At 40.1% G+C, this 24,396-nt stretch overlaps 1 protein-coding gene across 7 annotated transcripts in view; it reads right to left on the bottom strand.

Moving 5' to 3' along the window:
- Positions 1-24,396, bottom strand: part of rap1gap2a (RAP1 GTPase activating protein 2a) — a 101,509-nt gene that overhangs the window by 64,508 nt on the left and 12,605 nt on the right. For 3 of the 7 annotated variants that reach the window (XM_015015374.1, XM_015015371.1, XM_015015372.1), the window contains one exon: positions 15,688-15,723. The exons of 1 other annotated variant lie outside the window; for it this stretch is intronic. In XM_015015374.1, coding sequence (XP_014870860.1) covers positions 15,688-15,723 — 36 coding nt within the window. Of the gene's footprint in view, positions 1-2,486; positions 2,566-12,776; positions 12,849-15,687; positions 15,724-19,815; positions 20,147-24,396 lie in introns of those variants that run through there. 3 more of the 7 variants (XM_015015376.1, XM_015015377.1, XM_015015380.1) reach the window with 3 other exon arrangements.

Here is a 24,396-nt window from a genome sequence, read left to right as displayed (position 1 = left end):
GGGAGGGGGGGGGGGGAATGGGAGGGGGGAGGGGGGGGGAAGGGGGGGGGGGGGGGTGGTTGGTTGGTTGGTTGGTAGGTAGGTAGGTAGGTAGGTAGGTAGGTAGGTAGGTAGGTAGATAGGTAGGTAGGTAGGTAGGTAGATAGGTAGGTTTCCATCCATCCGTCCATCCATTTTCTGTACACTCTTGTCCCTAGTGGGGTTGAGAGGGGTGCTGGTGACCATCTCCAGCGAATGTTTTGGGCGTGAGGCGGGATACACCCTGGACAGGTCGCCAGTCTGTCTCAGGGTAAGTTCCAAGAGACTCTCTGGAGCAAAAGGTTTTAAATGTTTTCTACTTGTGAAAACATTTTCTTAAAAATCTTTTTAAAAATTCACATTATAGCCCTTCCCAAAGTTAGTGCGCCGCAACAATTTCCTGTCTAAAGTCTGTTACACTGTGCAATATCAAAGTCAAACTGAACTTGAACAGATCACTCTGTGTGTGTTTGATATTCCGAAGACTTGATATAAACTCCTGTTACACTGTGCAATGGAAGATGGCAATTTCTACATTACCTCCTACAGAAGCTGACCAACGGTTTTCCTTCTAAGTGGTTTATTCTAAGCTTTAATAATGACTGCATTATATCCTTGTTAGTAAATTGCTTTGGATAAAAACCTCCATCGTGAACATAACCTACATGATTTTCTCAGAACTGTGTGCTAAAGACTTCTGCTCAGCATGTCACAGCACAAGCAATAAATAAAATCCTTTAACTGAAGCTATAGGTGTGGAAATTGATTTATGTTCAGCTTAGACTGGCTCTCTGCCCCCATAACATTGGTAATAGCTTGATGACAAAATCATTCATATTGTGCTCGACAGCCCAGACACCTATTACAAACTGCTGCTCTGTCACCAGATCGCACATCAGCTGGACTAGCGGTGTCTGGTCTCAAGAGGGGCTGTGACACAGACGACCCTGCCGCACTTTGCACATAAGAAACGATCTCTCCAATGAACACTACTCCAAGGGTCGTTTTTGAAAGCTCTCATTACAACCTCTAGCACAGATTCAGAAATAATTGACCCCTGCACTTTCGCTTTACGACAAATACCTGCAAGTCTGCAGAGGTTTTGTAGCTCAACAAACCTGGAGAAAAAGGAAAAAGGAGCTTTTACGTCTAGTTAAAACTGGAACCATCAATACTGTTACCCATGAAATTTGGTTGACTGATGAGTTTCAACTATGCCGTTTTAGCCTCAAAACCTAACCAGTTTTAAGGGGGGGAAAAAAACAATTCAAAGAAGTCAGCTTCTCGAGATACTCTAATAATGTCCTGAGACAATGTTCTCCTAGTCAAAGCAAAGACAAAGCTTTTTGGCAAGTCAATGGACCCAAGTTGTCACTGTAAATGATGTCGTAATCAGGTTGTAAATCCTGAATTCACTATCTAGAAGCTGTGGAAAGAGAAATGTGGCTCAGGAGGACATGTGAAGGGTAACTGACTACCATAAATCGCAGCAAACCTTCTCAGCTATACTCCTTTAATACTCAACACCCTCAGTGTCCTTTGGTGGCTTTCAGAACTAGCAGAAAGCTCTAAATCATCGTATATGAGCCAAAGAGGCTCATACTGCCAGTGTTCTGCTTTATATTGAACCATTTTGATTTTGCTACTGGAGCAGCATCAGTATTCTTTGTCTGAATGGTCTCAGCGGTAAAGAAACAGCTCCACTGGACAAATGTCGATGTTTATTCTCTTGTTTATTGCCTGTTAGAAGTTGAACATTTCACACTAAGTGGCCAAATCTCTTTTCAAATGCATTTATATTTGGAGAAAAAACACAACCGAGTCCAAGGCCAATTGGACCCTAAATATGCAGCCATCTGTCCCTACGAGCCAAATTACTGACTTAATGTAAGACAGTCAATGCAAGCAGTGTTGAATAGCACCAGCCAGCACCTTGTAAAAATTAGAGAATGGGTTAATGGAGCGAGTGTACTGTTGGGAGGATGGAGACGATGTGTCTGTGCATCCATTCATTTTGGAGAGCACTCATTCTTCCAGCCTGACAGGAGCTGGAGCCAATCCCAGCATGCATCTGGGAGAGGTATAACACAGCATGCACAGGTCGTCAACCTGACACAGGGCACAAAGAGGGTGTCTTTTGCAGATAATTAGAAAGTGTTAGGGCCACTTGGCAGTTCTAAATTACACCTTGTTTGCCTCGGGTCAGGAGAATGACAACATGTCCTCCGAGTTGATTAAACGCCAAATGGAACTTAGTTCTCCTGACTTTGGGATTGAAGACCAAGAAACATGCATTCATCCTTAATAAATCAAAGCCTTTGTATGTCAGTAAAGAATCTACATTTAACAAAAGTATAACTCCATGGCCTCTTGATGGACAGACAGACAGAAATTGTGACTGCAGCTCAAACAATAACAATAAAATTAAATAATTGCACCTAAAATTGGATGAAATAAAAATGATTCACCTGCTGTGGCCGTGGTTCTCCAGTTGTGGTAATTAGAAATCAGCCAGACTCTTTGAACGAGAGGCTTCTAGCTTCACTGGTAGAAAATCCCACAGAATCTCAGCAGCACCGGTCACAGACACACTCCAAAGCTCCCATAACTCTTCAACTAGCTGTCATCTTCCGGCCAGCATTGAGTGTGGTATCCAAGTCTGAGACAATACTTATATACTCCTTTGTGACGTTGTTGGTTACCTCCACTCCGTGTGCAAAATTGAAAATGTTTGCGCTTCTCCACCAAGTTGTCTTGGATGTGTATTGTGTTCTGTCAAAATGACAGATTTTTCCGTCACAATTTAAGAAAAAAAAAAAAATCGCTCAAAGATGGAATATATACGGTTAACGCAACCTCTGATTTTATATAATTTGCATTTATACCTTTGCTTTGCTAAGCTAAATTATCCCTCGTAAGCATTTTTTGCAAGTCTTCCTCTACGGTTGGGGGGGGAGTACGTGTTAACTGATATAACAGATCATGACTGCCACCTACTGTTAAGCAGCGTGCTTAAATACGTGATTTAATGTTTTTTGTCACATTTTTTTTTTTTTTTTTTTTTTTGCCAAGACAAAGGTGGGATGGGATCTACCTTTTGATTCCGAATATCAGGTTGACAATAACTAGTCCAAATCAAAGCATAACCATGTGTTAGGATGGCCAAGTAAACAACAAAACCTAAATCAAGCTGAGATTCTGGAAAGACGTGAAGCTTGTTCTTCTATGCTCTTTATTCATTTTGAAGTTTAAGCTATGTTACAAAGAAAAACTGGCAATAAAATAAATAAATCCCCTGAACATTAATATTTCATTTTTATTCTGACAGCTTGCTAAGCCCAGGTGTGCAGTCATCGTGCTTGGTAAGCTGACCCAGACCTTAAAATATTAACACACACACACACACAAAACAAGGATGGCCAAGAATAAATTCCAAAGGCATTAAGAAAAATGGTAACGGTAACAGCAGGTATCAAGCAAATAGAATCCAAATTTATAAAATATTAAAAAGCAGAATAATAGGTGATGGAGTAAAACTTTAGGAATAAATGCCGCTAACGAGTCAAAAAAAAAATAGTGCAAAATGCTGGAGGAGAAATATGAGTAGTGGATTGTGAGGATGAATGGGAGATGTATCTCTTCCTTTGTGAGCGCTGATTACAGTGTCGGATCACAGTCCTTTGTTAATCACAAAGCACGCGGTCCTTCACTAGCTCTCCACTGCGACAGAAATGTCATCAGACAATTATTTTTCATACACTCAGGCCAATTTGCAACGTAATTGTCTAGCTCCACTAGTGAGGTGTCAGTTAATTCATTTTGGAGATTATTTTGTGTTGCATCTCGCCCGGAACGTTAGCTGGAGATAGGCACCAGCACCCCTCCCGACCCCACTGAGGGACAAGGGTGTTCAGAAAATGGATGGATGGATGGATTTTGTGTTGCATTTAAAGAGAAAGTTTGCTGAAGGAACAGGTAATAGATTTCTGACCGATAAAAGAATGCACACTGACAAATGAAGCTTTTCAGAACTCACTCTCTTTCTGTTTGTGTTGTAGTTTCATCTTTTTTTTCCATCCTCTGTTCAATCCGGGGCCATTATGGCATGAGTTGCAACAGAGGATATAATCAATTTCCTGTTTTCTCAGTTCATTAAACTGACTGATGCAGACAGACAGTTGGTTACTGAAAAGCTGCACAGGGATACTCCCTTGTAAGCAGGTCCTTAAACACAAATCCTAATACACAGAATTTGGCTTTAAAAAGACTAGAAAGAAGCCACAGGCGGGGAGAGATGAGGACTGTTTCACAACAAAGGAGTAAAGCGTCGTCTTTACGTCTTCAGCATCATATTTTAAAGATATTCCAAACACAGTGCTGGACCCCACCTCGGACAACAGATTGCACAGGTTTGCTGTAAGATCATTCAAAATGGGCCTTCACAAAACTAAAAACAGAATCTAATAAATAAACCTAAAGTAAATGCTGAGACCTGAATAGGCCCACAGCCTGATGATGGTAGGATTTCTAAGAACACTTTGCATTAAAGGTGTTTAACCTGCAAAAGTATTGTTGATTTCTGTGAATGTATAAAATCAGTTATGCCAGTTTTTATAGTTGTATTTTTTAGAATGCTATAGGTTCTTCAGTTCAACTAGATAATGGTCCGATAGTCAAATAAGAAGCAGCTGCAGCTAGGGGCTGCAGCTGACAGGCTACACAGCCCCAGCTTCACAGCGAAATTAACCAACTCATTTCCCTGCACTCCTGCTGACTGCAAAGTAAAATCAGATCGCACTCACTCAAAAATCACTAGAAAAAGTTAATTCAAGTGCCAGTCTCTTCATAAAAACAAGGTTTCATTGTGTGTAATCAGCCAGAAACCAGCAGAGCTCCTGCTAACTGAAATTGGAGACCTGCGGTATATTTCCATGGTAACTCCAAGGAAGGTGTTTTTGAAGTTCCTGCTGGGATTTCTTTATAAACCCTGAAATGTCTGTAACAGTTTTTATACATATAATTGAAACAATCATGAACACTTTCCTAGCTAAAAGGAATTTAGAGAGACCAATTAACCTAACGGTCATTATTTTTGGACTGTGGGAGAAAGCCAAAGTACCTGGAGAGAACCCATGCATAAAAACAGTGAGGCTGCAGACTTAGATTTGAATCTAGGAGCTTGTTTCTGCAAGGCAACAGTGCTACCAACTAATGCTTTAATCTAAACCAACACCACGCAGCTCCAGCTTTACATTTATGGTTGTCATTCCAAAGGATGATCCTTCGCCCTGATCTCCAGCCCTTTGCAGCTCATAAAAGGTTTTCTTTTATAGTACATAGCCCCACCCATCTTGTTATTAACTCCCACCAGCTTCATTGCCCCTGGTAAAGAAAGGCATCCCTACTGCATGATGCTGCCACCACTGTGTCATGGTAACGTTGTGTTCACGGTGACAAACATAGCATTTTGCATGTAGCCTGAACACTTCCCTCCTGTTTACTGTGTCCCCTACATGACTAGAGGCAAACTGCTAACAGGACCTCTTATGGCTTTCTCCATCATGAATTTTCTTAGAGCCACTCTTCAATAGCAGCCTGATTTTTGTGGTGCAAAAGTTGTCCAGCGAAACATTTTCCTACCTGAGCTCTGTATTTCTGCAGCTCCTCCAGAATTACCATAGGCCTCTTGACTACCACTCTGATTAATGTTCTTCTAATGCCCTAAAATTCATCTTACAATGTATAATTTCATTTTACAGGGGGGTAAATTGCAAAGATCTATCAACTCGAGCCCTAGTGCAAAGGGCCAAACAGCGAAGGACGAGCTCTGGCTGGCTGCAGGTTGCTCCAATGCAGATAAATCATTTCCTCTGTGAGCAAATTGGGTTTAGGCTGCGCTCTGTCGGATCGAGACGGGGCTCTGTTCCTCGACTCTGATGTACGTGCAAAATAGATGAATCACTGAGATGGAAAAGTGTGGGTAAGCACATAAAACCCAAGACTAAACAGGATCCCCAAATGTAGTTTTGTTATTGGACAGAGGATTTAATAACCAGGATAGGAAGGTAATCTGACAGCAAAGGGAAAATAATAGGATTGAGAAGTTTAAAATCACAGGATGGTTGTGGCCATCAGCTGTTAACCATCTGTCAAGAGCTGTGAAGGTTTGATGACGACCTCACGGGTCACAGAGAAGACACTGACACACACACGCACACACACACACATAATCTAATGCGCCCGCTTTAAGCCACCAAGGGTCACAGTTCAGAACGGAGACGACAGAAAGAAAGACAATCTTTCGCAGCCCCCTTCTGTCCCTTCCTGCAGTGTTCCTCTGACCCCTTTCTCATTAGTCTCAACAGAGGTGACATCTAGTTTTACATAGACATTTCTTTATTTTGTTTCTTTTTGTGAGGCTCTTTCTTATTCTTTGCAGACACAAATAGTATCATTGTTTGGTTTGGTAGACAGCACATGAAAAAAGATACAAATGTGGAGAAGAAAGATTTTTTTTTTCCCTCTCTAAGTAGAATAGAAGTTTCTCTGTTGTTTTCCAGGCCTTTTCTCAAACCACACTAAGCAAAGCGCTGCCCGCTCGCTCCTCCCTTTTAAATTTTCCATCATCATTCACGTTGGTCTCGAAAGCTGAAGAGACAGACCGTAATTTGCAGTTAGTTATTGTCAAGTGTTTCTGAGTACAAATCTGCTGCAGAAGCAATCAAGAAGCTCGCCTTCAAACCTCCTCCTAAGATGGTTTCCAAATGCAACACTTCCTGTTAGTGTTGGCAAGGAGACAGTCAGAGGCTGACAACATGGAGAAGTGAAGAAAGACAGATCGAAATCTGTCTCCAAACATGCATTAATAATTGGGCTTACGTAACTACATTGCTGCTTGCAAACAAAAATGTAATGCGGGAGTACCTGAATTCCTCTGTTTGGAGGAATATATTGTTTAGATCATAAATCCAGTGCTTATGTGTTTCACAGAGCTGCCCATGTGCGGGAGAAGTAGCCCTTGGGTCAGCTTGTGAGTCAGCAGAATTTCTCTGCGTCTTTTTCCTCAAAGAAAGTCAGCGAAGGCAGCAGTTATGAAGAAATTCACAGAGCTAGGATAGGTACATCCTCAGATCTTCTCACCTCCTACATCCCCCCCCCCATCAAATGGAGAACCTGGACGTGGGAGGGAATGGTGCACAAGTGTTTGCGTGTATGCAGAAGCAGGAGTGGGTTGGTGTGCTTGCTGTTTACTCGTCTTGCCTCTCATGGAGCCCTCTCCCTCTGAATAGGTGAGGATCGGTTTTATGAGCCCTTAACAGCCAGCACTCAGGCCAGATGGTGTGCTTATCAGCTACTCTGTGTGTCTAAGTGTGTGTCTGACTGCGTGTGTTTGTGTGTGGTGTCAGGGAAATGGCAAGAAGTAAATATTTGTCAAAAGCTAAGAGGCATCTGGTCGTCAGGGGGGACTTTAGAGTAACAAGACTTGCTTTAATCAAGCAGAGTCCTTGCAGATGCACTGCTGGACATCAATTTTCAAGGCGCAGAGGGAGAAGAGTCTGAATGTTTTAGTTTATTTCTCTTGGTCATAGACTAACAGAAACACTGGATCATTGTTAAAAGTCAATCTGCAGGCTTATCTGGATTTTCCCTTTAACTTATAGGTAGGGAGAACTCAGTCTGATCTGTTGGACTCCAGATCAAATTATTTTTTTCAAATAAATTTCTTCAGATTTCCTGAAATCTGCAGTTGGTCTGCTTTTTGATCATGTCTGCTGAGCTCCCAGAGAGCCTTACATCTGCTTTGTTGATCTGATTCATATGATTAGTCACAATGGCATTCACAAACAACGACTGAATTGGCTGCTGCAGTTCCCATCATGTGACCTGCTCTTTGCCTGTGCTGAAATATACAGAGAAAGCTGTGTGTGTTGGGCAAAGTGTTGAGTTTAAGGAAAAATAATTATTGATAATAAGCATTTGCCACATAATATTATTAATGAGTCATATGCTCAGAACAAAAAGTAAAAAATGCTGACCTGAGCCTAACGTGTTGATCTAGGTTTAAATCCCGACTGCTGCTTTCTGCATGTGTTGCCTGTGCATGAATGGGTCCTCTAAGGGCTCCTACATCTTTCACTCAGTCCAAAAACATGCATGTTACAGACTTTGACAGCTCCAACATTGCTCCTAGGTGTGCCTGAGCATAAATGTTGGTTATAAAGGTTATTATAGGGACAGAGACGGTATCATCAGAGTGTCTTGTAACTCCAAGTTAACAGCTTTGCCTTTGTTACAATGCTGAAACGGGAGGAACCCTTATGTCCATCTAAAGCAGAGCACTACATAAAGTTAGTCATGTAAGTACCACTATTTCTTTTTGAAAAGTCAGTTTCTGAAGTTTTTTTAAATCTTCTTTTGTCTAAGGGCTTATGTGACCTTTTAATCAAATTTCATTAAAGGTATAACTACCAATCTCAGCTCCCTCCAGCAAATCCAGACAGGATCAGACTAACATTATTGTATTGCTTTACTCTCACTGCTCTCGTAATTTGATTTCCCCATCCAGCCAGCAGCCATTTTGCCCGCTGTAGCCAGTTTAGACAATGATGCGGCTAAAACTTCCTGGTGTTTGTGTTGGTGCCATGATAAGTGCTCTTCTGTTTACAAGATACACTTCTGATGCTATCTCATGCTGCTTTTGGTAAAACATCAGACAAACATGGCACGGTGGAGATTGAAGCACATAATATGGAGCCAACAACGACCCCTTCAAGCTGGCCTCAAGATGGTTGTAAATAAAGAAAAACTAAAAATAAAAGCCGGAACTACTAATAGTTCACTGACTTGAATCGGATTTCACCTTTATCTGAGCACGGCTTCTCATCTTTGCTTGGTCATCACCAAGGATTGTTTTGTAATTGCATAGGTTAAGACCAAAAATGGACATTTGTATGATGCACGTTTCATTTTTTTTTCTCCTGCGTCACCCAAACACTCATGCATTCTGTAACCACAAGGGCCGCAAGTCAGATTCTCCTTCCGCTTGTTATGTTTGGATGCACTGGCAATGAAATGTGGCCACGAGGTGAGACAACCAGTCACCATGGTAATGAACCATGCTGGACCGTCCCTCAGGTGATCATCAGCTCTTGCTACCATGGCAACAGCCGTGGCTCCCTGTAGTTTGCCGTACTAGGGTATGGCAGGGAAAACACAGAGATCTTGTTTCATACGGGCAACTTATAGGTCTGTGAACTTGCTGGGGTAAATGTCCATCAACAACATCAAGGATATTGAACTTTTTCTTTGTTTGTTTGTATTTTAGTTGTGTAGAATAAATTTTAAAAATATATATATATATATATATATATATATATACAAGTCCAGCTGTCACTTTGTTTTGTTATTTATTTTTAGATTAGCATACACAATTTATATGTTTTTTTATAAAACTGTATTTTTCTCTCTTCAGTATCTGTTACTCATATTCCCCATACATTTCTCCACATTTATTAACAACTGGCTGCTTGTTAACAGGTGGGACTGCTCCTCCTGCTCTTGTATGCTGTTTCAGCAGTTGTGACCATGGAGAAATTGCGCCCTCTAGTGGCTTTTTTGTCTCATTGGACTTGCTTTTATTGAAGAGCACTGATTTTTTTGGTTACTGTCCCGCCATCAGTCAAAGCAAAACAAACACATGCACTTTACCCCCTCTTGTGGTCACAGCAAAGAGAAGTGAGACAAAATATTTAAATGTAAAAAAAAAAAAAATCTCACTTCTGGACTTGTTGAGACATGCGAGAAAATAAACTGAGAAGTATGTTAACATGAAAGACATTTACTGACGACTAACAAGGCGTTTTGCTTGAATACGGTCTTGGAATCAGACAATATTTCAGCTGGAAGCAACTTATCCTACAATTTGAAAGGTCACTTTTTGGAAAATGTGTCATTCTTTGTGATGTACTAAAACTGGAAGTGAAGGTACTTGACAACAGGAAGTGCAACGTCCTCCCCTGAGCTCTGAAGGATGGGTGGAGTTCTACCACTTCCCACTTCATACTTCTACAAACACGTCCGAAACCTTGCGGTCACGCTTTATGTATCATTTCCCCACAATCTCTCCGAGACACACAGAGCGGAGAAAATTCAGACTGCACTGTTTCAACAAGTGGAGTCTGATCCAGCAGATGCTCTGTGTGTGTGTGTGTCGTGGATACATTAAGCCCAGTGTTCCTGTAATTAACCCCAGCTGAGAGCGATACTCACCCGGGGCGAATGTGTATTAGATAAAAACCTAACTGAACTTCTGTCCTTCATTACTGCTCCTCGCCTTTATCTCTGCCTCTGACTGCAGGCCTATATTAGATTAGGCAGCTGGATGTAACTGTGTACACTACATTAACAATCGCATCCAATACGCAGAGCGCAATACAGACGACAGCTCATTAAGCCTGCAAACAGCGTCCATGTAACTAATCACTGCTTCTTTTCCTCTGTGCTGCAGACCAAGGCCTCGAGTTTTAATAAGCTCCCACCTAAAGTAAATATCCCAGCCAGACGTTCAGGCTCATGTTTGTTCTTTGGTCACAACTCACCATAGCTGCCTGCAATATAGAAGTCACACAAGGTGATAGAGTAAATGCCAGGCTCCAGAAATAGAAGCAGCCCATTTGCTCTTTTCCATGATGGGGCCATCAGATAACATTTACACCTGCCCCCCAAAAACTTGCCTGGACAAAACTAAAAGAAAGGGGATTTTTTTTTTTTTTAGAACAAGACACTTTTTATAATATTAAACAATAAAAATGACCCAATTTAATATTTTCCCTTATTTTGACCACACATCAGCCAGTCAGTCTGAACCTTTTGCAGAAGAAACATGTTCATGTGTTCATCGTGTTCTGTGATTGTGACACGTCTCAGATGTGAACAGCTGCTCTGTTTGATCTCAGGACAGAGGCGGTTGGAAAAAGTAATTGGAGAGAATCAGTGTTTCATTAGCAACAGCTGGCTGCAGACTCTGTTATTAGCATAGATGAATGTAGAAAGAGGACATAGTGTCCAAGCAGACCAGTGGACCAGATTGAAAATGAAGCAAGTAAGTTATCAGAGACCCACAGATATATTAGCTGGTGACCATAAGAAGATCATTATTTATTTAGCTAAACAGGCCCTGACCATTGAAACACCAAACGTCTTGATAAAAGTCAGAAAACCAAAACTCAGATCTTTTAACAGACAATGACAAACAACGTTTGTGTAGACTTTATTACTGATTGAAGAAGACACAAATCACAGTAAGCTATTTAGTGAGAGTCTGTGAAAGTTAAAGAAAAAAAATCTAATTAAAACAGGCACAAAAGATGTGAAAAGCATCTGTTGATGAAAAGTTGAAACATGCAGTTTACTCCTTTCTCTGTAAGACATGAATAATATAGTGAAGGTGCTCTATTTTATCCTTTTAAGTTTTTAATCTCTGTCATGGGTCCTTGTGGATTTGGAAACGTTGACAGCCTTTTGGTACAGTGGATCCCATTATGAGCAACAGCCACCCATGATAAAATCCAAGAACACTGAGACCCCCTCCAAAATGCTCATAACTGTCTATATCAGGGGTGCCCAAGTCCAGTCCTTGAGAGCTACCATCCTGCAAGTTTTAGAAGTATCCTTACTCCAACAGACCGGGATCAGCTCTACAGAGGCCTGATAACGAGCCATTGATTTGATTCAGGTGTGTTGAAGCAGGGATGCATCTGAAAGTTGCAGGATGGTGGCTCTTGAGGACTGGACTTGGGCACCCCTGGTCTATATCATTTGTTCAAACACCAAATGTGTGCCAGGTAAAAAAAAGAATGCCACTCCTTGACTGGCTGCTTTGCAAATGCCAGCCAATAGGATTTAAATTTTAATTGTGCAAAAAAATATTTCAGCTTCCACAGCTGCGTTTTCTTTTGAACACTTAGAGGAAAATGGCAAATAGCCAAGTTTTCCATAAATAATGTTTAAGTTATGTTTCAGAGAAAAATCCGTGAATACATGAATCCGTAAATACTGAACTGCAGGGCTCTGCTGTAATCTCAAAAGTAAATTTATTCAAACTCACATGGAAAATATGACTTTAGTCATGTTAGGTGTCAGTTATGTAAAAGTAAAGTTTAAAACAAACGGTGAAAGGTAATGTATTCGGTGAACGTTACCTTTCAATGAATACAAACAATGACAGTAGGATGGGCAGGAAAAAACTAAATATAATGCTTTTTTATGCCTTTCTAGGTTACAGCCTTGAAAAACTGTATAAAAGTTGTAAAATGGAGCTGCACCAACAAAACTTCAAAGAAACCCACAAAGTCATTTTACGTATTTTCCTCATAAAAGCCAATAAATTCAGTTAAACGACCACTGTCAACACCTGCATAGAGCATGACTGAAGCACGACATTTTCTGTTTTATCCTACTGTTGATATTTCCGTTAACCCCTTCATATCACTGAAGAAGCTCAGAAAGATGCTAATCTTTACAGCCATGTCATTTCTAACTAGACCACCTCTCAGGATCACTTGCCTTTCTATATTTGCTCACTTGAGCTGCGGATAATAGAAAAAGCAAAGTACTAACAGTATGAGTTCAGATCATATGACACACCTCCACCACTCATATCACTTTAACCACTATAGCTCGGACAATAGGAATAATAATATAGTTTAAAGGTACTTTTCAAACTTTACTTAAAAGAAGCAGCAGGCAGCTGTACTCACCACAGTTTGCGCGGCATCGTCTCTAAATGCTAGGAAGCTGACCTCTTTCCTCTCTCCTCTACAGCCCCTGTTCATCTACTCTTAATATTCATCCCCACCGCCACTCCAAGACAAATCAGATGCATGTGTTTGTGCACACACACGCACAGACACATGCTCAGACCGCACGGATCCACCGGTTTGATTATACAGGTATTAATGAGGTGTTGTGTGTCCAGTGGCGGAGAGAGCAGAGGGATTAATGACAGAGGGGAGTGCAGACAGCTGGAGAACTGAGGCAGAACAGAGAGCAAGAGAGGAGGAGAAAACACACAGGGAAGGACAAAGCAAGCAAAAAAGAACAAGATAAAACCAGGAGACCTTTAAGTGAGCAATCCATCTGATGTCTGTGTTCCCCTGGCCTTCCACTGTGCCCCCTAGTTCACCTTTCTTTTTTTAATCCCCACCCTCCTCTTCTCTGTCTGTGTGGGCTTTACCCCCTGTGGATTTCTCCTTGTTCATTTTTCATTAAGAGTTAAGCAAACCAACAGCAGACTGAAGCTTGGAGTTTATTTCAGCTGAAAAACTCTCCTCAGTTTACCAGAGTAATGGAGCAAAAGGGCTTTAATGACGGAATGTGCTTTGTTTTACAAAACCCAAATCAAAAACACATTTTCAATATTTAAAATCTTTGTTGAACAATGAAGAATTTTGCAGATTACAGATTTGCACGCCACCTTATGTCTGTTCATATCCTTTTGAGCCTGTCTTTTCACCACAGTGCTCTCCTCTGTGCTTTTTTTTTTTTTTTTTTTTTTTTATTTTTACCTGGATCAAACATCTGGACCACTCACTCACACTCAGAGCAGCAGCTCAAGCAGGAGTCACGACTCACTCATTCATATTCAGAGCCACTCCAGGTCAGGCACCTGGGCCGGGTGGGGAGACACCGAGGCCCAGTTCTGTGGACATGGAGGACAAACGAGTTCTGCTCGGGGTTCCACACCAACCAGGAACCTGTTTGGTTTCTGTTTAGAAACGCAGCTGTGCCTAATGTGCTGTTTTCAGGGCTGTCGTCCTTGAGGGATTTGGAGGCTCAGTGCAGCATTTTAATAGTGTCCCATAGGCATGTTCTGGATTATTAAAGAGATCGACGTTGACTGATGACTTCCAGCAGCCATGGCAACAATAAGATCTTTACCTTTTAAAAGTAGAAATACGTCTACAGATCATGAGGAAATAAAAAAAAAACTTTTATTTTGTTCTTGATTTTTTTTTTTTTATCTTGTTGTTGTCAATACATGTTGAGTACCAATTACTGTGGAAGCACTGAAACAATGCTTGAGTAGCTAGGACCCTGGGTCCTTCAATAAATACTGGAGTAGAATTGTGTTGTATAAGAAAATCTTAAAGAAAATATTTGGTTTGCCTAAGAAAATAAAAGATCCTTTGTTAATTTAATTTTGGTTCCAGAAACATATTCCTTTGTCAAAACAAGGTGAATTCCCCTCACATGTCCCAGAAATGTGGAGGTACCTGCGTAGAAATTAGGACGTTCTGCTGAGAAGCTACATCTTATTTTACAGCCATGTCACAATAGCTACAATTCCACTGCGACTACAGGAGAGGATAGGATGACGTCTGTAGAATGCAGACAAAACATGAAAGGTTTGAATGTTAACGTAGTGAAGGATGGTTAGGAAAGTTGTGTTGTTCCTTGGGCAGAGGAGTTTTTCTGTGTGGGTTAATACAAAACCATCCACAGAAATTCACACAAAAGCCCCTTGCCTCTCTTCACTAGGGTAACCTCCTTCATCAGGGCCTGAGAGAGGTTTGCCTTAACAAACAGGGGCTGCTCTCAAACAGGAGTCCTCCTGAACTTCATGCAAAGAATCATACGGTTGTCTGAATGCTCACCTTTACTCAACCTTTCCTATTTGTGAACCACAAGCCAACCAAACAATCTTATCTGTTAAGAAATGTTAGTTAAATGATGTCATGAACTCAGTTCAGTTGAGGCGAAGTACAAGAGCCATCTGTTTGTCATCTGAGCGAGGTCACAGAATCAGACTCCTGCAAGAACCAAACATAATTCACACTGCCCAGCAGCTAACAAATAAGGCCAGTTATATAAAACTGTTTTTGCAGCTCCATTATGTTAAATGAGACTTTGTCAGACCCTGTGGGTGAATTTCTATTTTGGTAGCCGTGGGTGGCCACAGTGCAACACCCATGCAGCATGCATGTGGGAGTAAACCGCAACAACCAGAAGAGATCCAGAGAAACCGACATCGTCCTCGGTCGGCTTCGGCAGCGTTTGAGCCGAGAACGCGACCGAACACTGTCACAGCAACGAGTGTCTTGGGGTGACAGTGATTGCCAGAAAAACACCTTTCATTCCAACTGATGGAACATTTAGGAAAAAAGTGTCGTAAGTCTGCTGAAGTTCTCTCTGTGCCCGATAAGGGCAAAATAGACGTGACTTTTACTCGACACACGCTCTAAATTCAAAAGTGGGGAGGGAAAGAGGGAAGGAAAGCGGGTAGTTAATTCTTCACTGATGCGAGACTGAGAATGCATCCTACTCACAAGATTGAGCGCAATCTTGTGAGTAGGATGTGTATATTGATTTCAAGATGTCTTTTCTTGTGGGTTGTTTGAGTAAAAGACACAACACTAAACAGTATGATGAGAATTTTGTCAGAATGCTGAAAGTGTGAAATGGAAGGAAAGATGGAAAAGCTTGTTAGTTACTGCAGTTTGGTCAGAAGGTTGGTGAGCTGTTATACATCAGTGCTTTCCAGTAATTTTCCCCAGAAGCGCTTTACATCTACTATGCATCTATATGTGGCAGACAAATATTGGAATATCAAACATAGAAATCTTAAGCATTGAGGAATTCCTGCAATCAGAATATGAGGAAAGAACTTACCGTCCTTTCAGTGCAGACAAAGTGGACTTGTCAATCCTGGAGAAGAAGTGAGAGAAAAGAAAAAAAGGCAGACACACAAAAACAAAAAGGAAATATTACTAATTTCTCAAGGGACCAGTTATAAAATATTAGCTCATATTTTATCTTGAGTGAAACAAAGAAATATGAGGACCTAGATTTAGAACCTCATTTCCATGGGGCCCCTTTAAACCGCAGCATATCTTATCTTAATTGATGTGGCTCTTCTCTGGAGCACATGACAGGCCGTATAAATTTACATGACTTACAAGTATTGCACCGCAGCCACACTAAGCAGGTCACAAAAGGTGAAAATGAATGCACTAATTTTCAAAGGTGCAGCAAAGCCTGAAGCACAACCACCGTAGAGAATATTTTTGATAAAACCAGAGGCAGAAAGCAGAGTTGGCTTCGCATAACAAGGTTATTTCTCTCCAATCTGCTCGGACCGGTTTCGAACGCTCTTGGAGTTTATAGGGGCCTTGTTCTTGTTTCAATACATGGTGTTCATACCATAAACATGGAAAATCAAGAGTCTATTTTCACGTTTAGGTTCACTTGCAGCTTTCTGGTAAAAAGATGGTGAGGGTAGACATTAAAGTTGTTGTTTTCTTTTTACCATTCATGTGTTTTTGGATCCCTCTCTTATGTTCCCATCATTCCATTAATCTGGAGAGCAAACTGTTCTGAGTGACAAACTCAGAATAAATGCTCTACAGAGCTCTTAATGCCAGTTGTAGGTAACCATGTAAACACACAAAGCATGCTATGTTTACAGCTGTAGCTGCTAGCTTTAAATATAATTTGAATATCTTCCAGCGCGCTGGGATATCACAGATGGTGATGCATCGCCGTGACATCAACAAAGAGTCATACAAAGCCGATATACACTAAGCGAGGTTGGTTACCAACATAATAACTCTTTTTATTATCATATATTCAAATCTCAGGGAAATACGTTTACTCTTAGCTGTAGCTAGCAGGACAGTTAATGAAACTTGTAGTTTAAGATTAGGTCAAACATTTACATTAACTACATGTTAAAATGTTCTTCTGCTTCAGATTCGGCAGCAGTGACGTCAAGATGCCCCAGTTGTTAATTTTATTTTCTGAACAAGGTTCCAAATATAGTGACACAGGACCTAGGAGGCTAAGCTAACGGTTCTGAGACAAATTAATGTTTGTCCTTACTAGTGCTTTGCATGCCACATACACTGTTTTGCAAAGATATTTACATCTCTTGAGTTTTTCACAACACATTACAACTTCTCAGTTTTTTTTTTTTTTTTGCAAAATTGGAAGGTGGAAGGAAAAGCCTACATTATTTTACATATAGAAATCTGAAGTGTTGCGTGTGTTTGTTTTGAGTTCTGTTTGCTCCAATACTCGTAAATAAAATCCACTACAATCAACTCCTAAACAGAAACGATACGTATTCATGTTAATCTCCATAGAAACCCGATGATGGAGGGTTATTTTCAGACAATATCCCAAGTTTTGAGCATCTCACAACTTGGGATATTATCAGTTCAGTCCCTTATCTAAAAATGTAAAGAGTATCATGCAACTTCACACCTATAAATATATGCCCGGGCATGTAATCTGATAGATGGGGCTAGCAGAGCATTAATTAGAGAAACAATCAAGAAAGTCATGATAACTCTGGAGGAGCTGCAGAGATGCACAGCATCCTGTAAGTAGGACAATTATTAGTCATACACTCTACAAGTCTTGCCTTTAGTGAAACAAAAAGGAAGTTGTTTATTTAAAGAGTGCCATATATGTGGGTTTCCATGAACTAAGTATGTGAAAGAAGATTCTTTGGTCAGATATGGAAGTAGTGAAACTTTGAGTGGAGAGAGTAACCCTGCACATTAACTTTGTCACATCAAAGCTTATTTATGTGTTAGAAAGGCTCCAACAATGTCCAAAATTAGAAGACAAAAACTCTTCCCATTCAATCTGATTCAGATTCTGCTAATTCATAAAAAAAGAATGGGAAAAGATGTCAACCAAGAGAAGCAGAGAACAATAGGTGAGTCAACACAATATTGACTCAGGGAGGCAGTTACAAAATACGTGCTCCACTTTTTGGATTTTATTTCAAAATAATTGCAAAATCATGTATTATTTTCCCTCTTTTTTATGACTATGTTTAAAGATTGGGGTTTTGACAAAATGTGAAAAAAATCAAGATATATAAATATTTTTTGAAAGACTCTTGTAGATTGATGATATTTAAATGGTTTAATGGTAAATGGTAATGGTATGTGGAAAAACAGAACAATTACATCCGGAGGCTACTTTCTATAGGCTGTTGGCGCTTTCATTTATCCTTCACCTGTAGGTCTTCCTCACAGAAGATGAAAGTCACAATGAAAAACCACCGTTTGTTGAAAATAATAAAGACCCGTCTGGTGAAGCTACAGTTGCAGATTTACGTAGTTTTCTTGTAATTTGTGAGTTATGTTCTTTGTTTCCTTTTCAGTGAAGCTTGTTTTTGTCAGTCTCTTTACAACTTAGTAAGTTTCAGTCAATTTCTTGCCACCTGTCAGAAGAAGATTGGGTCCAGTTCTGCATGAATATTTCTTAATATAATCTTCCGATTACTCATGTTCACTTTGTTTTAAATATTTGGGAATAATCCAGTTATATTTGTGATGTAATTCTGTTTCTAGACAATCTATTACAGTAGTGAACTACAATTAAAAATACAAATTCTCAAAGGCTGATTTTGGAGATTTTAATAGCCATTTGTAAGTTACGTGTATATAAGGCAGAGCAGGCAAAACAATTTGTCCTCAAATGTTTGTAGTTCAATGCAAGAAAGAGATCCAGTCATTGGTCATGCAAATTTGGGATGAATTCAAATTTTCCTTCCACAGAGCTAGTTGAATGTTATGTGAAAAGTTCTCACAAATAAATTGAAACAGGTCTTCTTGAAACACAGACAGCATTATCTTAACTGTTAAACAAACTGGGTTATTCTCACTTTTTTATGAACTTGAAAGTTTATTTTCGTAGGTGATACTTTAATTGATGCAGAAGAGTGGATCTGAACTGGAAGAATTAACACCATTTAATAACACAGTAATATTTACTGTCAGTTACAGTATTATCATCATGAAATTGTAAGTCTGTGGATACAGTTTTGTTTGTTTTAATTGGGTGGGATTCAGCACTGGTACATAGGGCTATTCCAGAATTAAAAAAAAAAAAAAAAAAATCCTCACAAAAACTATGGACTCACGAAAGAACATTTCTGTCAACTATTTTCATAGTTTCTTAAATATTTATCTAAGAAATCATTTTGTTTTTAACTCGCATTGGTTCTAACTAATAACTGACATCTGTTATCCATCTCAGCAGAAATATTCTATTAATCTCTGCAATGTCTTGCGAGTTTGTTTTGTTTTGATATCTCCAAACACAATAGTCTGTAATTACCTCTGCCACATGTAATGTGACCCCCACCTCTATCTAACACAGGTTACTGCAGCCCGTCATGCGGGATACACTGTTTTGGCCTAGATGTGGGTTGTTGTGGCGTTGGGGGTGGGGGGGGCTAAAGTGCTCTGAAGCAACGTGTCGCAGTCCAAAGGGACTTCCAACAAGGGAAACGGCACAACAACCCACTCCATCCAACAGTGTGAGCCTATAAAGCCCTAAAATGGGCTTCCTGGCAGCTTCCATGGTGCTGCATTATGGGAGCTTCACTTAGGCAGGAGAACATTAAGAGAGCTGAGTGTCCTGGCAGGACAGCAGCAGCAGCAACAACAGACAGCAGTCAGACAAAGCAGCCTGTTGACTGCTGTAATCCCTCCCTAAGCGGAGACAGCACAGAGTGAAACAGCAGTACATTCTCACAGAAACACAAGCAGGCTGACAAACAACAGGACAAAGTGTTAGAGGTGTGACTTAGGCACATAGTGACACAGCCCTCCACCCATCCTTCCTTTTCATGAGATAAGTTTACATCTGTGCACCACCCAGAGCTGCACACCAACACCAGCCACCGCAGATTGGAACAATGTGTATCTTTTAAAAGTGAGTATAGAACAGCTGCGAGCTTACACATGAACAGCATGAAACATAAAGGCAACAACTTACCATCCAAATCCACTGAATGTGGCACTTCTTCTCCTCCTCAGCATTTTGTCAGTCTGGCCTTCTCAGCCTCTTGCTCTCAGCCTCCTTCCTTTGGGAAATGCTCTGCTGTCAGTCTCTCCTCCTCTCTATACTCTGTGCACTTGCACTTTGTCTCTATCTGACCCAATCTCTTTACCTCCCTTCTTCTCTGGTCTTCACTCTATTTGCTTTCTTTTCTCTCTCTCTCTCTCTCTCTCTCTCTTTCCTCCTATTCTCTCCCACCTGCCTCTTTGGGGCTGGTCGTTTTCCACTTTCCCACTTGACCAGTCAACGGCTTGCCTGCAACACTGCTTGCTCTTTGGCTTTCACAGCCTGTTAAACTTGTACACACAGTTTGACACACTGACACATACAGGTATACCCATGTCAGCAGAGGGGAGGAGCGAGGTAAGGAGGGGCCACCGCCTCCATCTGACTCTGTGGGTTTGTTTCCCACACACCCAGACACACAAAGATCTGTGTAAACAGCGTGGCTAGGGACTCTTATCGTCATCATCAACACTGCAACACGTTTTTGTTTTGGTCATCTTCATACACCTGGAAACATGGTTACTCATTTCACTATGTAAATCATAATTATGGTAGTGATGCATTTATGTAAAAGCAGCAAAGAAACAAAAATAACAATGCAACCACATAAGTTGGTTGCACTGACCAGATTTAAATCAACACTTTCCACCCATAAAAGATTAACTTTATATTCTAATATGATGTAAATAGTCTTACTAGGCATATTAAACTTAACTCCATATCCAATTGTAGTTAAGTTTGTAACCTATTTGAAGTATGCTGCAGGGGTCTGCATTAGGTGTCGTGTGTTCCACAGAATTAAGTATATTAGTCAAGCAAAACCACAAGCAGAAGAGCTGTGCAGGACATAGTCAGAAACCTCAAACACTCTGACCAAAGGGAGTGTCCTTCCTCACACTCTTCCTCTTCACTCTAGAGGTCTCACTTTCAGGGTTGCAGCCAGTGCACTGCCAGAGAATAACTGAAGAGGTTTCAGAATAGTGTTGACTCAAAACATTTAAAATATGGTTTTATTTTTCTGAAGCATCTCTTTCTTATATTTTTTGACAGAATAGATTGATATATCATGTGGATTTGACTATGCAGTCACTTACAAGGCCATAATTGCACTGTTTCTCATTTTGGCAAGTTACTATCATATATTAAATGTATTTTATTGGGATTTTACTGTTAACTAAAACAGAAATGTCACAATTTTCAATGTGTTTTACTTTAAAAAAAATACATATTGTATGTGTCCCCCTGAGATAAATCACTGAATTCAGCTTGTTTCGCTTTAATTTGTCATGCAAGTTTTATACAGGATTCTACTAATCCTTATCTATGTAATGATTTTGTTTGCTCATTCATCTTTGTAGAACCACTCAAGCATACACAATCAGATTGTATCTGTCAGCAGCAATTTCATCTCGTCACAGATTCTCATTTGTATTTCGAGCTGCAGTTTGATTATGTCAAATTCACACCAAACGCGTTTTGAGCGTCAGGCGCGTCTGGTTTACATTCAAAGTCTATGTGGAGGCGCGTTGAGGGACGTTGCGGCGCGTTTCGAGTAGCTTAGCGCGGCGTGACTTGAACCGTTTGAACCGTTTTGAGTTTTTGACGCGTCAAAAGCGCCCAACGAGTCCAACGGAAAATAACGGCTGGAGCTGACGCGTCTGACGAGCCCTCCACGCGCGTTTTTGACGCGCGTAATGCGTTTGGTGTGAACGCACCATAAGCAGTGAATATCTTCCAAACTATTCAGTTTATCTGTTTGCTTTGAGCTGTGCTGCTGCTGGAAGGTTGCCTGAGTCTCAAGTCTTTTGCTAATGACCAGCTTATCTCTTTCTGGTGGGGGAAAAAAAAACAACAAAAAAAAAACAAGAATGGCCACTGCTTGTGTTCAGGATGTGACCAGCTATTCACACCATTTCATATGTAGACTAAAAAGTTTAGTATTGGTCTGACTGCATCAGCTTTTTCAGTTGGTTTGCTGTGTCATTGTATGGCTCATGGCAAACTGCAAAAAAAGACTTCTAGCTTTCTGTTGCCACTGCATTCTGGCTTGATTTGTGGAGTGCATGACGGCTAGTTTTTCTGTCTGCACATTACCCCACCTGAGCTGCAGATCTCCGCATCTCCTCTAGAGTGAGTATGGGGCATTTTGGCTGCCAGTTTACGTAGATAGTCAGATGTCATTTAAAACCAGAGATTAATTGTGAAAATGGAGAAAACTCATCAATTTTCTCTTTTTCCATTAGTAAAGCACTATTAGTGCACCATTAGTGCTGACCTTCACTAGAATTCAAACTAGAAATATATGTCATGAAGTTAGCATTTGTATTAGTGTGTGTAGTTGTTTGGGCCTCAGTTCTCTCACATGTCATACTCTCTTGACCTCCAGGACATCCCTCGAGGATCTTATAATACCGTAAACCAAGACTGAAATACAGTTTATGATTTAAGGTTTAATGTGAGGATCATTTATAAACTATACCTATTTGTCTTTGGGACTTAACTAATTTAAATGTGTCTTTCAGGACACATAAAGGCAGCTTCCTCTTTTTTTTTTCTTTTTTTTTGCAGAGTATTAATTTAAATATTTGATCTTGGCTCAACTCTAGTAACTGCCAGTGACGAAGATGAGAAGGGTAGAGACTTAATGATTGAGGGAGCCTGTTTCCGAAATAACACATTTAATATTCTAATGGTAATTAGGATTTAACTTGCATTTAGAACAAAATTAACATAAAAAATAATAATTGCTGAAAAACAAAATGTCGGATAAACAGTTCTGGTACAATCTAACGCTTTCTTGATAATTTTCAATCAAATTATTGATGTGGTTTCCCTTTGCCTTTGAAATAAATACGTTTATTGCTATTGAAAGTCGAGCTCTATAAGCGTGAGAATACATGACTGAATGCCTCGTTTGTGTGTTGTGGGGTTGATGTGCACATGCACACACAGAGGAATCGGTCTGACACTAAGATTGTGAAGATCATTATGAGTAAAAGAAATGAAATAGGAATGGGGAACTGAGAAACTGCTGTTAAAAAAAAATCAATATCTGTGAAGGGAGAATGACAAATCTGAATGTAGACCTCACTCTCCCTCTAGTGGTTTACAGGTGATAATGTTCATTAAAGTCCAACTGTGAAAGAAAATGTCAGAGGGAACATAACCCTGAAATCCTAATCACGAACGCAGGGGTTTAAGACCTAAATGCTTCTGGAATCATGGTTTTCTTCACTCTTAAAATGGAAGAACATTTTCATCGGTTGCCACTATATTGCGACTAAATTGCAAATTACAACTGACAGTACTTGTGCAATGCAGCGCACTACTGCAAAGGTTGGCATCTTACAACATCTTACTTATCATTTTGCATTAACAAGCTTTCTAGAGCAGGTGAAAATCTATATCAAACTGCTCAAAAAATATAATTTGTAATATTTTAAAACACACAAAAGTTAGTCGGCAGAGGAACGCAGCATTACCACATGATTGGACAGGTGCATTAAACAACCCAGATTATTGTGTCATTACTTTATGCAGAATTTAATTCATGGTGCAGTGTTGGGCTAGTTTGATGCATTACTTGGCATGAAGTTAAATCTAATATTCTTACCATATACCTATGAAAGATGAGCGAAATGACATTGACAATAAAATTGCAGTAAGATACCACTCTATCAGTATTCTGAGTGCCTCTCTGAGCCTGGTTTGCCGCTTGTGTTGCTATGTAGCGTCAGGCTGCGTGTTGCAGACTCTTTCATATGGTAATAACACTCCAAAAGGGTTACTGACCTTATCCTTCACAAAACCCTGGTGACGCAGGTAGCATTACATGATGCTACAGTTTTTGAAATGTTACATTAAAAGATGGTGTCTTCTAAACTTTACCGGTTCTTAGCATCTCTTCTTTGGGATGCCACAACCCTTAAAGGAAATCGAAAGGACTTTCAGAACCAAATGTGCAAGTCCCGAGTTTTTTGTTTTACTACTTGTACACTTTTAGGCCATTAATGATCTGATTTTTATACTGTAAGCATAAGAACAGTGATGATGACATGTTCAGAAAAAAAAAAGATGCTGATAACTGGGTGTTGATCTGTGAGCAAAGATAAAGACTTATTCATTGTCATCAACGTGGTTCAAAGAAAATATGAAGTGTGTTTAAAGAAATTAGCAATCTAAACTCTTTAGAGTGAGGACAGTTGTTGCGAAGTTTGATTTTCAAAATTCATTAAGAACAATGAAGCTAAATGTGGAATTATTTTTAAGTCTATTAGTTGAAAGGGGGCAAAGTAGGTTACTTCACCCTTAAAAAAACAAACAAACAAACAAACAAACTGGAAATCAGCACTGTCACTGTTGTCTTTAGATGAATATATGTCAGAAATTGTGAAATTATACAATAGACAATAGACTTTTTGCAAGGACAAGTCACAGTTTCTACAGTGCTTTGCAGATGTATTTATTAAAGTATCTATTATCAACAAATTTCATTGGAATTTCATGTTTGAC

The sequence above is a fragment of the Poecilia latipinna genome, unplaced genomic scaffold (assembly GCF_001443285.1).
Source record: "Poecilia latipinna isolate Pla-1442-1.1 unplaced genomic scaffold, P_latipinna-1.0 Scaffold1907, whole genome shotgun sequence".
NCBI lineage: Eukaryota > Metazoa > Chordata > Actinopteri > Cyprinodontiformes > Poeciliidae > Poecilia > Poecilia latipinna.
Note: the sequence above shows the minus strand (reverse complement) of the source record. Positions and strands in the feature narration are given on the sequence as shown.